The sequence below is a fragment of the Saimiri boliviensis genome, chromosome 11 (assembly GCF_048565385.1).
Source record: "Saimiri boliviensis isolate mSaiBol1 chromosome 11, mSaiBol1.pri, whole genome shotgun sequence".
In the NCBI taxonomy this organism is placed as follows: domain Eukaryota; kingdom Metazoa; phylum Chordata; class Mammalia; order Primates; family Cebidae; genus Saimiri; species Saimiri boliviensis.
In genome coordinates, this window is record NC_133459.1 from 43,659,240 (window position 1) to 43,672,402 (window position 13,163).

The 13,163-nt window shown below is 51.1% G+C and overlaps 1 protein-coding gene and 1 non-coding gene across 5 annotated transcripts; one reads left to right on the forward strand and one right to left on the reverse strand.

The window, feature by feature from the left end:
• The first annotated feature begins 349 nt into the window (after positions 1 to 349).
• On the forward strand, positions 350 to 7,121 carry BTBD19 (BTB domain containing 19). Of its 4 annotated transcripts, XM_074380707.1 has the most exons (9): positions 350 to 1,259; positions 2,588 to 2,801; positions 3,000 to 3,113; positions 3,363 to 3,365; positions 4,637 to 4,696; positions 5,270 to 5,338; positions 5,411 to 5,542; positions 5,647 to 5,772; positions 5,912 to 7,121. In XM_074380707.1, the coding sequence occupies exons 1-9, from the start codon at positions 1,174 to 1,176 to the stop codon at positions 6,044 to 6,046; spliced, it is 939 nt and encodes a 312-aa protein (XP_074236808.1). In that variant the 5' UTR covers positions 350 to 1,173; the 3' UTR covers positions 6,047 to 7,121. The 4 variants fall into 4 exon arrangements, with proteins under 4 accessions (XP_074236808.1, XP_074236807.1, XP_074236806.1 ...); XM_003936915.3 differs by lacking the exons at positions 3,000 to 3,113; positions 3,363 to 3,365 and adding an exon at positions 2,929 to 2,982 and having other exon boundaries at positions 356 to 1,259; XM_074380705.1 differs by lacking the exons at positions 3,000 to 3,113; positions 3,363 to 3,365 and adding an exon at positions 2,929 to 2,982 and having other exon boundaries at positions 352 to 1,259; positions 5,647 to 6,060.
• A 5,395-nt stretch (positions 7,122 to 12,516) lies between these two features.
• LOC120366302 (U5 spliceosomal RNA) lies at positions 12,517 to 12,633 on the reverse strand. The gene has a single exon (XR_005581024.1). It is a non-coding gene; the product is annotated as a U5 spliceosomal RNA (small nuclear RNA).
• Between the last annotated feature and the right edge of the window lie 530 nt (positions 12,634 to 13,163).

The following is a 13,163-nucleotide window of genomic DNA, read 5'->3' on the forward strand; positions in this document are numbered from 1 at the left end:
TCCTACCCCGGGGCTCTTCGGCCAGGGTTCATTTTCCCCCCCTGTGGAATGGCCGGATGACTGGCCATTTGTGAACAAGTCACAGAGGCCTAGGATATGGGGGAGACCTTGAGGCTGTGGGGGCGGTGGCTCAGGAATCCCGGGTCTGGGCCCACAGGAAGGAACACGTCATGGCTCTGTCTCCCCATCAGCCTCAACGAGGACAAACATTTCCGCTGCCAGCGCAGAGTTAGGGTGGGGCTTGGATGACTTCCTCAGTTCAGGGTTATGTGCGGGGGAGGGGAAGCTCATTGACTCAGCTGGTAGGAACCAGGCCTTAAAAAGTGGCAGTGACTCCGCGGCGAACCCCGAGTCCAGCCTCGTGACCCTTGCTGACCCAAGTGTCCTGGGGCTTGTCCCTAGCTGGCTACACCTCGTGTGGCCTAGTACCTAGATTTCCCCGATGAGGCATTTCTGAGATGGCAGAGGCTGTGACACCTCTGCCAGAGCTGACAACTCATGTGACTCCCCTCTGGCAGGGACGGGACTGTCCCCTCCCAAACAAGCCAGGTCTGGGTCCTGGAAACCCATCTATGGGGGCGAGGATTTTCCCTGTTGAGTGGGAGTTTCCCAGGCCTGTCTAACAGGATCCTAACACTGTGTGCCTGTGGAGGAGGGAAGGGTTAGGAGGGCAGGGAGTTTGAACTCTGAACCTAGGGCAGGCTGGCGTTCAGGGGCTAAGACCCTTGGATGATGCTTTGTGCCCCTCTAAGGGCTGAAGTTTTCCTTGGGCTTGCCCGGGAGATGGGTGGAGTCTATTCTCAGGCCGGCTCCAGTTTCCATGGAAACCTACAGGCTTCCCACCCCAGCGGCTGCCTGGGCAGACTCCCAGCCAGGGCCTCTTTTGCCGCCAGCCAGCCAGCCAGCCAGCCAGCCAGCCTCCTCCCAGGACCACGGGCCGCTCTAGCCTTGGCTTCTCCTGGCCCCTTCCTGTGTCTGTTCCCGTCCCCGAGCCTCTGGCCCCTGATGCTTTCAGGAGCCTGGGCCTCTCCTGCTCCACTCCCAAACCTCAGCTTCTCAGCAAACAGGCCTCCCAAGTCCCTCCTTCTCCCTCTGGGGCCTTGCTACTCTCACCCCCTCTAGGGCCTGGTCAGACTTCCCAGGCCCCCTCCTCCACCCCAACCCTTCTCACCCATGGATCCCCCGGGACTGGTCGTGCATGGGAAAGCTGAACCCTTTTCCGCAGCACTCCGAAGCCTCGTCAACAACCCGCGATACAGGTGAGGGTGGGCCCTGCCTGCAGGTTTTCCTTAGATGGCTCTGCCGGCCCCAGGTCTGAGGTGGCCTTGGTGAGAAGAGGCTGGGAATAAGAACTTGGCCCTCTTCCCTGGTGAACTCAGGCTGTAGGAAGGTCACATGTGGAACTTGGCGACTGGTCACTCAGTGTCTATGAGACCCTGAGAGCTGAAGAGAGGCAGGGCTGGTGAGGGTCCCTGGGGATAGAGCTGGGAGCTGCTGTGTGAGCTTAGGCAAAGCCCTTCCTTCTTTGGACGTTGGGTCCCTGGCAGAAGAGAATGATTCTCAGCCCCTGGGATCCTGAGAGACGGTGGGTCATGATTCCCCTCCTCCTTCCACTCACTCAGCTTGGTGTTGAGGCCTCTCTGCTTGAGGAAGAGGAACAGATGACCCTGTTCTGGGAACTGAGGCTTCACAAGAAGAACAAAGCTTGAGGGATTGAGCCATGTCCCTGACAGGAAGCCTGGGGGTGCTGGCTGCTCCCTGCTGGCTAGAATGCCAGTAGTGTCTGAAACCAGGGATAGAGGTTACAGGAGGCAGGGCTGCTGAGGAGAGCTAGAATGAAGCTCTGTCTTCATGCTCTCAGATCTGGGCTCTTTCCCAAAGGGTGGTGACTTCCATCACCCTGCTTCTTTGGGGGTCACAGTCTGGTCTGGATAATATGAACACTGTGAACACTCCCGGCTTGCACCTGGGACTAAGAGGCTCCAGGAGGCTCCAACCTCATCTGCCTCCTATCACCTGCCTTGTTCAGAGGTCCAGAGCTGGGGCCGGAAGTGATCATGAAGATGGAAACTGTGGTCTGGCTCATGATGGAGCATCACTGCTGTCTGTTTGCAGTCAGTGTGCACTCTCCGCCCTACACTCCCACACCCTCCTGTCTGGAGGAGGGCTGAAAAAAGCTGAGTTCGCAGCTGGTGGAGGAGGAGCCAAAAGAAGCTCCCTTTACCCCAAGACTCAGGCTGGGGAGGAGAGGGAAAGGTGGGATCAATCTTGCTTATATTAGCCCGGGCGCCCCTCAGTAATCAAGCATAGTCACCTCCTCCGATACCAGAGGTTTAGGATTATTGTCCCATTTCGTGGGTGAGAAGCCTGAGATTCAAAGATAGGAAGTCACTTGCCTACGGTACTATCGGGTAGAGCTGGGACTAGAACTCAGGCCTGTGGGTCCCAGACATTCTGCTAGAGGGACTAAGCCCTGTCTCTTACATTCTGGATAGGAAACTAAGACCCAGAGTGGGCAAAGGCACAGCCCAAGTTGCACTCTAGACTATGGCCTCCTCTCTGCTGGCTCTCTGCCTCTCTCCCACAGTGATGTTCGCTTCGTGGTCGGTCAAGAACAGCAGGAGATATTTGCCCATCGGTGCTTGTTGGCCTGTAGATGCAACTTCTTCCAGCGACTTCTGGGCACAGAGACAGGCCCCGGGATGCCTAGTCCTGTGGTGCTAAGCACTGTGCCAACTGAGGCCTTCCTGGCAGTGCTGGAGTTCCTATATACCAACAGTGTCAAGCTGCACCGCCACTCTGTGAGCCCACTGAGCAAAGGCCTGGGTGGGAGAGGTGGGGGGTGCCAGAGGCAGGAGTTTGCCCATTACACTGTGGGCCTAGGGCAGGGGAAACTCCCTTCCACTCCCCCAACCACCCACTCTACAGGTGCTGGAAGTGCTGACAGCGGCTGTGGAGTATGGGCTGGAGGAACTGAGAGAGGTGGGTTTTTGTGCTAGGTCCCTGTCTCATTTCCCTTGCCTCTCATGGGCTTACTTCCCACCCTGTTTCACACACACTCTGGCCTGGAGAGGAATGTGTGCCCACACAGAGAGAAGTATGTGTATCTCTCCGTGTCAGAGGGCATGAATCTGTGCCTGTGTGCAAAAGGATCCATGTGTGCCTGCCGCGTGTGTGCTGTGGGGGTAGGGGGGTGTTTATGGCTGTTACTATAAATACAAGGATGTCAGCCTTGATCTCTGTTCTCCAGAGAGAGAGAAGAAACAGACACTGAAAACAGTTATCTGGGTGGCATAAGAAGTGTGATAGAGGCCAGGTGAGGTGGCTCACACCTGTAATCCCAGCACTTTGGGAGGCTGAAGCAGGTGGATCTCTTGAGCCCAATAGTTCCAGACCAGCCTGGGCAACACGGTGATACCCTGTCCCTACTAAAAACACAAAAAGTAGGCCAGGCACGGTGGCTCACGCCTGTAATCCCAGCATTTTGGGAGGATGAGGCAGGCGGATCATGAGGTCAGGAGTTCGAGACCAGCTTGGCCAAAATAGTGAAACCCCATCTCTACTAAAAATACAAAAAATTAGCCGGGTGTGTTGGTGGGTGGCTGAAATCCCAGCTACTTGGGAGGCAGAGGCAGGAGAATCACTTGAACCTGGGAGGCAGAGGCTGGAGTCAGCTGAGATCATGCCATTGCACTCCAGCCCGGGCAACAGTGTGAAACTCCATCTCAAAAAATAATAAATAAATAAATAAATAAATAAATAAATAAATAAAATTAGCCAGGCGTGCTAGTACACGCCTGTAATCCCAGCTACTTGGGGGGCTGAGGCATGAACATCACTTGAACCTGGGAGGTGGAGGTTGCATGAGGGTGGGGCGCTTCTCCAGTCCTGCCACTAGGGAGAGGAGGAGAAGACTTCCTGGAGGAGGAAACATTTGTATTGGATCTGGTAGAACAAATAGGATTTTGTTCCTAGGGGAAGTGGGAAGATGGCATTCTAGTCACAGAGGCAGAAAAGGGGCTAGTGAGACATTTGGTGTGTCTGGACTGTGAGGAGAGAGCAAGATGAGACTGCAGAGGACGCCAGGGCCTGGTCATGTAGGACCCTCCAGCATTTGGACTTCTTTTAAGCAGAAGGCAGTGGAGATTTCACTGAAGGTTTCTGCTAAGGGAGTGAGGAATTGGAAGCTCAGGGGAGAAGGGATTGAAGGAGGTGGGGAGGACTCACCAGTCAGGCAGGAGGTGAGTGCAGCAGTCAAGAGATGAGAAAGATGTCACGGATGAAATTCAAGTTTCTGCTAAAAATAGAAGTATGCTTGAGTTAGGAAGGGAACAAGTGGAGGAAGCTAAGCATCCTGAAAGAAGGGGAGAATTTTACATGGCCCTTATCTGGTCTTGATTAGTGGCGAATGTGCTAGAAGGTGGGTGGCTGGGATTGGTTTTGCTAGTCTCCAGTTCCTGTGAGCTAGCTGTCTCAGGCCCCCGCGATTCCCTTCCTCCTCTGGTCTGGGAGGTCAGGATGCATCTGGGGCTGCTAGGTGACTCACCGTTCCAAGACTGCCCATTGCTTCTGGGGTAGAGCTAGTGTCTTGGAGCAGGGACACCGCCACACAACCCACATTCATTTCTGTTCCCAGCTGTGCCTGCAGTTTGTGATGAAGGTGCTGGATGTGGAGTTGGTTTGTGAGGCCCTGCAGGTGGGTGCTGCTGGACAGGCATGCAGGAGTCTGGCTGTGTGTGTGGAAATGGGCCCCCAGGTGCTGGGAGCCTGGGCCTGCTGTGTCTGGCCTGGAATAACTTGGGTACATTGTGTGTGTGGGTGGGTGCTCCAATGATGTTTATATGATGAATTCTATGCCCAGACATGTGGGGTCCTGGGTATATCAGCTGGGTCAGGTGCAGGAGCAGATGTTGAAGGGGCTGGAGGTCTTTGTTGGTTTTCTAGCTAGGGCTGGGGAATGGTTCTCAGCTGGACTTGGGGTAGGGGGATGGGTGGCTGTAGACTTCAGAAGCCAAGCCTAAGCCCCAGGTGGGGTTTGAAGGCCGTGGCGTGGTCTCCTGTAGGGAAGGGCAGGTTGTAGAGTGAGTCCACCTGTGTGTATATGTGTGTACCAAGGCTTTCACTGGGTCTAGTTTCTTGGAAGGCCGAGGGCCCTATCCGCCTCTCTAGCTAGGGCTAGGGTCAGGCTTGCAGTGGTGGGTCCCAGTGAGCAGAGCTGGACTATGCGGCACTCCAGTCTCCAACCTGACCTCCCTCATTCTGCTCGCAGGTGGCCGTAACCTTTGGCCTGGGGCCGCTGCAGGAGCATTGCGTGGCTTTCATAGAGGCCCACAGCCAGGTACTGCTCCCTTCATACTCTTCACCCCACACAATGCATTCTGCTCTTCCCTGACCCATTTGCCGGTCGCAGGAGGCCCTCCGGACCCGAAGTTTTCTGGAGCTGTCGGCGGCCGCGCTGCTGCTCCTGCTACGCAGCGACAAGCTCTGCGTGGACGAGGCTGAACTGGTCCGCGCGGCCCGGAGCTGGGCGCGCGTGGGCGCAGTGAGTGGGGCTGGGGGAGCGCAAGGGCGCGGAAGGAGGTGCGGGCCGCAAGTCCGGCGAGCGGGCGGCAAGGGGAGTGCCTGACTCAGGGCTGGCGTTCGCAGGCGGTGCTGGAGCGGTCGGTGGCCGAGGTGGCGGCCCCCGTGGTGAAAGAGCTGAGACTAGCCTTGCTGGCCCCGGTGGAGCTGAGCGCCCTCGAAGAGCAGAACCGGCAGGAGCCACTCATCCCGGTGCGGACGCGGGGAACCGGCCCAGCTCCACTCAGCAGCGGGGGTACAGGGCGCTGGGAGGGGGCGGGCGCGGCCCAGCCCACATCCTCGGGACGAGGGGCCACCACGGGACTGAGCGCTGACGGGCCTTGCTCTGCAGGTGGAGCAGATCGTGGAGGCGTGGAAGTGCCACGCCCTGCGGAGAGGGGATGAGGCCCGGGGCACCCCATGTCGCCGTCGGAAAGGCACCCTGCCCCGGGAGCATCACCGCTTTCTGGACCTGGCCTTCAAATGATTCAATGTCGGGACTCGCGGGGGGAACCCTGGGCCCGTCCATGGTAGACTGCCCCAAACTACAACTCCCGACGTGCTCGGCGTTCGGATTGTGCTTCCGTTCCCAGCGTGCTCAGCGGGCTGGGCGCCGGAAGGACCGTTGCCTGCGACGCGTAGACCTTTGTGCCGGGTCGAGCCGGTGTGGGCGAGGTGGGGCCGGGCAGGGCTTGGGCTGAGCCTATCTGCGGTGGCGAAACTCGAAAACGAGGATTTCTTTCGCTCCACGCCCTCACTCGACGCCCTGTCTCTGGGCATTGTCGCCCAGCAGTCTATCCTGATGACTCTCACATTACCTGTTTATTCAGCTCAACTCCCTCTTTCATTCCAGACCTACCTCCTGGAGATCGCCACCTGAATGTCCCTTAGACACCAAAGGCTCCGTGCGAAATTGGTCTCCCCAGCTTTCCCCAGCTCTGCCCCCATCGTGTTTTTCATTTCCGTGGGCGCCCACGCCAGAAACCTGGATCTCATCCTTGCTTATACCTCTTCCTCACACCTGCCTCAGGTCGCTTTTACCTTGTAAGAGACCTTTGCAGTTGGTTTAGTTCTTTCAGCCTCAGGTTCAACCTGTCCTGTCTGACACGTCTCAGTCTTCCTGCCTTCACTCCAGCACCCCCTCAATCCATTTCTCACAGTGCAGCCAGACCTGTCTATGATGGTCAGTTCCATGATCCTTAAGTCCTGGAATATCCCATTGACCTTCTGGACAAAATTCAATCTATTTCACTTTCAAGGCACAACTTAGTAAGTGGTTCCTAAATACTAGCAACTCTTCTTTCAAATACAATCTTTGCATAAATTCCCTCATCCCGGAGGTATTAGTCCTCTAGCTCCCTAGTTATTGCAGACCCTCTGCTACCTCCTTCGTTCATCATACATCTTGTTTTCCTGAGGATGGAAATATCCCTGGAGAAAGATCCCTGGGGCTTGGAGTGATGTCTTACTTCCGCAGTCTCTTACTTCCGCAGACTGCTTCCGCAGTCTCTGTCAGATAATCAGCGCTCTGTAAATGTTAATTAAATGACTTTGTTTCCTTATTTATTTATTTAAGACAGGGTCTTACTCTCAGGATGGAGTGTAGTGGTGCAATTTCGTCTCACTGCAGCCTCAGCCTCCTGGGCTCAAGCAATCCTTCCACTTCAATCTCCTGAATAGCTGGGACTACAAGTGTGCTCCACCATATTTGGCTAATTTTTTTTTCTGTTTGTAGAGATGAGGTCTCCCTATCTTGCCCGGGCTAATCTCAAATTCCTGGGCTAAAGCAGTCCCACTCCGTCTTTCCAAAGTACTGGGATTACAGCTGTGAACCACCACCGCACCTGGCCTATTTCCTCATTTAAATGGCACTTTATTCCATAAAGAGTTTTAAATGAGCTGCAAAGCAAGATACTATCAATCTAAAATGAGAGATAGTTGACTATTTAGAAGAAAATAAAGTTAGATTTCCATCTCAGGGACTTTATTCAAAAAGATATTACACAGGAGGCTGGGCACCATGGGAGGCCAAGGTGGGTGGATTGCCTGAGCTCAGAAGTTCCAGACCACCGTGGCCAACGTGGCAAAACCCTGTCTCTACTATAAATACAAAAAATTAGCCAGGCATAGTGGTACATTGCCTCCTGGGTTCAATCCCAGCTACTTGGAAGGCTGAGGCACAAGAATTGCTTGAATCCAGAAGACAGAGGTTACAGTGATCTGAGATTGTGCCACTGTAGTCCAGCCAGTGCGACAGAGTGACACTGCCTCAAAACAAAAAAACAAAAAACCAAAAAAAAACACCATATATATATACACACACACACGCTATATATATATATATATATATATATGTATACACACACTATATATGCTATATATATATACTTTGTGCTATATATATTTGGATATATATATGGATATATATATGTGATATATATATGACAGTATATATAGCACAAAGTGTGTATATATATATCACAGAGATTAAAGATGTTATTTGCCATTATCTCTCAAGACAGAAAATGTGTTTACTCAGTAGTTACCATGTCATGGCAGCATTGTTTGGATAGTGGAAATTGAAAATCATCAGTATATCCATTACTAGAGGACTGGTTATATTAACTATGGTATATTCCTATGATGATATTTTAGAAATCCATGATCTTTGGTGAAAAAAGCACAGCATAGACCAAATACAACATGTTTAAAAAGGTAGCATAGTGATTAAGAGTGTGTCTGGTTTTGTATCTGCTCCAAAAAAAAGAATAATAATAATAAAAACAAGGGCCAGGCGTGGTGGCTCACGCCTATAATCCCAGCACTTTGGGAGGCCGAGGAGGGTGGATCACGAGGTCAAGAGATCGAGACCATCTTGGTCAACAAGGTGAAATCCCATCTCTACTAAAAATACAAAAATTAGCTGGGTGTGCTGCTGGGCGTGGTGGCTCAAGCCTGTAATCCCAGCACTTTGGGAGGCCGAGGCGGGTGGATCACGAGGTCGAGAGATCGAGACCATCCTGGTCAACATGGTGAAACCCCGTCTCTACCAAAAATACAAAAAATTAGCTGGGCATGGTGGTGCGTGCCTGTAATCCCAGCTACTCAGGAGGCTGAGGCAGGAGAATTGCCTGACCCCAGGAGGCGGAGGTTGCGGTGAGCCGAGATGGCGCCATTGCACTCCAGCCTGGGTAACAAGGGCGAAACTCCGTCTCAAAAAAAAAAAAAAAAAAAATTAGCTGGGTGTGGTGGTGTGCACCTGTAGTTCCAGCTACTCAGGAGGCTGAGGCAGGAGAATTGCTTGAACCCAGGAGGCGGAGGTTGCAGTGAGCCGAGATCGTGCCATTGCACTCCAGCCTGGGTAACAACAGCGAAACTCCATCTCAAAAAAAAAATAATAATAATAATAATGATAATAAAAACAAGAGAGTGTCTTCTGGAGCCAGAATGCTTGCATTTGAATTCCAGCTCCACACATACTGTCTTGGTGATTAACTTTCTTTGCCACAGCTTTCTTATTTATAAAATGGAGATAATGGAACGTATTTAGTAGAGCTTTTTGTTTGTTTTTGTTTTTTTTTAAGATGGAGTCTCCCTCTGTCGCACAGGCTGGAGTGCAGTGGAGAGATCTGGGCTCACCGCAACCTTTGCCTCCTGGGTTCAAGCAATTCTCCTGCCTTAGCCTCCAGAGTAGCTGGGATTACAAGGCATGAGCCACCACACTTAGCTAATTTTTTTTGTATTTTTAGTAGAGATGGGGTTTCTCCATGTTGGTCAGGCTGATCTTGAACTCCCAACCTTAGGTAATCCACCTGCCTCAGCCTCCCAAAGTGCTGGGATTATAGGCGTGAGCCACTGCACCTGGCCTTTAGTAGAGTTTTTAGGAAGATTAAATTAGTTAATTTTATAAAATACTTAGAATTGTAGTGGAACAGATTAAATTCTGTATATGTGTTCAGAAAACATTCATTCATTTGTTCCACAATTATTCATTGAATGCTCTTGCACTACACACTGATTTAGGGTCATGGAATAAATACATCGGACAACAAGTTCAATGCCTCATGGAACTAACATTCTTTTTTTTTGCAACAAAGTCTTGCACTGTTACCCAGGCTACAGTGTGATGGCTCGGTCTCAGCTCACTGCAACCTCCACCTCCCAAGTTCAAGCAATTCTCCTGCCTCAGCCTCCTGAATAGCTGGAATTACAGGTGCCCACCACCATGCCTGGCTAATTTTTTTTTTTAATTAAAAAAAATGTTTTTAAATTTTTTTGAGACAGAGTCTTACTCTGTCGCCCAGGCTGGGGTGCAGTGGTGCGATCTTGGCTCACTGCAACCTCCACCTCCTGGGTTCAAGCAACTCTCCTGCTTCAGCCTCTCAAGAAGCTGGAATAACAAGTGCACGCCACTACACTTGGCTAATTTTTGTATTTTTAGTAGAGGCACGGTTTAACCCTGTTAGGCAGTCTGGTCTTGAACCATTGACCTCAAGCCATTCATCCAACTTGGCCTGCCAAAGTGCTGGGATTACAGATGTGAGCCACCATGCCTGGCCGCTTGGCTAATTTTTTGTATTTTTTAGTAGAGATAGGGTTTCACTGTGTTGGCCAGGTGGGTCTGGAACTCCTGACCTCGTGATCTGCCCTCCTCATCTTCCCAAAGTGCTGGGATTACAGGCATGAGCCATGGAGATAACATTCTAAGATAAACATACTAAGAGAAACATTCAGTAAACAAGTAAAGAAATGTATGATCTAAGGTCGGGCGCGGTGGCTCACGCCTATAATCCCAGCACTTTGGGAGGCCGAGACAGGTGGATCACGAGGTCAAGAAATCGAGACCATCCTGGTCAACATGGTGAAACCCCGTCTCTACTAAACATACAAAGAAATCAGCTGAGCATGGTGGTACGTGCCTGTAGTCCCAGCTACTCGGGAGGCTGAGGCAGGAGAATTGCTTAAACCCAGGAGGCGGAGGTTGCGGTAAGCCACGATTGCGCCATTGCACTCCAGCCTGGGTAAAAAGAGCGAAACTCTGTCTCAAAAAAAAAAAAAAAAAAAAAAAGAAAGAAAGAAATGTATGATCTAATTCAGGGAGTAGTTTGTGCTATGAAGAAAAGCAAAACAGGTTAAAAAGATAGCTATGTGGTGGAAGTGGGACTATTTCATACAGGGCAGTGATTGTAGACCTCTGATGAGGTAACATTTGACAAGGGATCTTCAGGGAGCCATGTGTCATGGGGAAAGGCATTGGAGAGTTTTGTGGAAGAGAGTGATCTGTGATCAGATTTACTTTAAAACAATAGTAATTTGGGCTGGGCATGGTGGCTCCTGTCTGTAATCCTCGGACTTTGGGAGGGCAAAGTGGGCAAATCACATGAGTCCAGGAGTTTGAGACCAGCTTGGTCCACCTGGTGAAATCTCATCTCTACAAAAAATACAAAAATTAGCTGGTGTGGTGGCGTGCACCTGCAGTCCCAGCTACTTGGGAGGCTGAGGTAGGAGAATTGCTTGAATCCAGGAGGTGGAGGTTGCAGTGAGCTAAGAATGCACCTCTGCACTCCAGCCTGGTGGACAGAGCAAGACCCTGTGGAAAAAAAAAAAGAAAAGAAAAAAATAATTTGGCTTTTTTTTTTTTGTTTTTGAGACAGTCTTGCTCTGTTGCCTGGCTGGAGTGCAGTGGCACAGTCTTCGCTCACTGCAACCTCCGTTGCCTGGGTTCAAGCGATTCTCCTGCCTCAGCCTCCTGAGTAGCTGGGACTACAGGTGCGCGCTACCACTCCCAGCTAATTTTTTTGTATTTAGTAGAGATGAGTTTTCACTATGTTGGCCAGAATGGTCTCAATCTCCTAACCTCATGATCCTCCCATCTCAGCCTCCCAAAATGCTGGGATTACAGGCATGAGCTACCTCATCCTGCCAGAATCTGCCTGTTATGTGGAGGACTGGGATAGAGAAGGGCAAGAGCAAGGTAGAAGAATGGTCTAGAGAGAACAGTTAGGGAGGTTTTGCAATTATCCAGCAAGAGATCTTGGACCTGGATGGCAGCAGTGGAGGTGGTAAAATGTGGTTGGATGTAGCATATGCTTTGAAGGTGGGAGTCAGTAGGACCAGGTGATGGCTATAAACTGGGGGGTCACTAGCTATCAGATGGCATTTACTTAAAGCCATGAAGCCGGGTGAGCTCCCTTATGGAGAGGGAATAGGAAGGAGGTAGACTATTCTATCAAAATACTCTTTCCACAGGGCACTTCCCACTGAGATACTATTCATCCAGGATTTATGTTATTTATTAAATTTGTTTTGTGTTTGGTTCCATTAGAAAAGCTCCATAGGGGCCGGGCAAGCTGGCTCATGCCTGTAATCCCAACACTTTAGGAGGCCCTGGTGAGGGTATTACCTGAGGTCAGGAATTTGAGACCAGCCTGGCCAACATGGTGACCCGTCCCTACTAAAAATACAAAAAATTAGCCAGGCATAATGGCATGCACCTATAATCCCAGCTACTTTGGAGGCTGAAGCAGGAGAGTCACTTGAACCCAGGAGGCGGAAGTTGCGATGAGCCGAGATTGCGCCATTGCACTCCAGACTCAGTAACAAGAGCAAAACTCTGTCCCTGCCCCCCAAAAGAAAAGAAAAGCTTCATAAGGGAAGGAACCTTGTATCTTCACCACATAAACGGTTTGGATTCGCAGTTGAATTGGGGAAAAAAATCAGTCTGAAAGAGCCTCACTAAACCTCTAGCAGCTAGATATACCATCCCCGAATCTCTAGCCACATAAGGCTTAAGTAATGACTGGAAAATCCTTTCCACTATTTTTATATCTCTTACATCTGCAACAAAGTATGAAAAAAAAATTAACTGGGCATGGTGGCACACACACAAGTCAATAAACACGAAGTGCAGTTCAAAATCATGTGGCTTACAGATCTAATCTTCAATGCTTGCAATTCAGTGTCGTGAAACACAAGGCCTCAAAAAATTCCACAGTGACTCAAAACTATTTCTCTCCACGGAAATCTTTAGTAAAAGGCAAAAGATCTACATGATTTGAAGAGAAACCAAAATATGTGTCTGACTTCCGCTTCAAACCTCGAAGAGAGGGAGTAAGACACGTATGGTTTTTGGGTGCTTGCGTGGCACGCACTCCCTGCATGTAGTTTATGCTCACAGCTCATGTAAGAGGCATCATGTCCTAAAATAGTGCAGAAATCCCTGCACAGAGGGAGCCTAGGCATCATGAAGGGGTCTTTTCTTGGTGCACCGTGGGTAGGCAAATCACAGGCGGCTCTAGGCTGGTTGGGGTGGCTCAAGCAGGGCCCTGGACGCTGGACCACTGGGACCCGTGGGTTGCTGCTCTCCTTTGCTCTCCTATGCAGGTCCTCCCGGGACCCGTACCCCGTGTGTGGTGCCGGGTGCCGAGTGCTTTGCGAGGCAGGTGTTTGTCCCTGGGGTTAGGGTCCTGTACCGCCATTCCTTACCAGCAGTGAGCCTTCGCCTTAGGGAGAGGGACAGGGAGACGGCTGGACACAGACACTCAGGAGCAGTGGGACCTCATAGGAGGCATGACACCACCACTCCTGGAGGAGATGGCATCCGA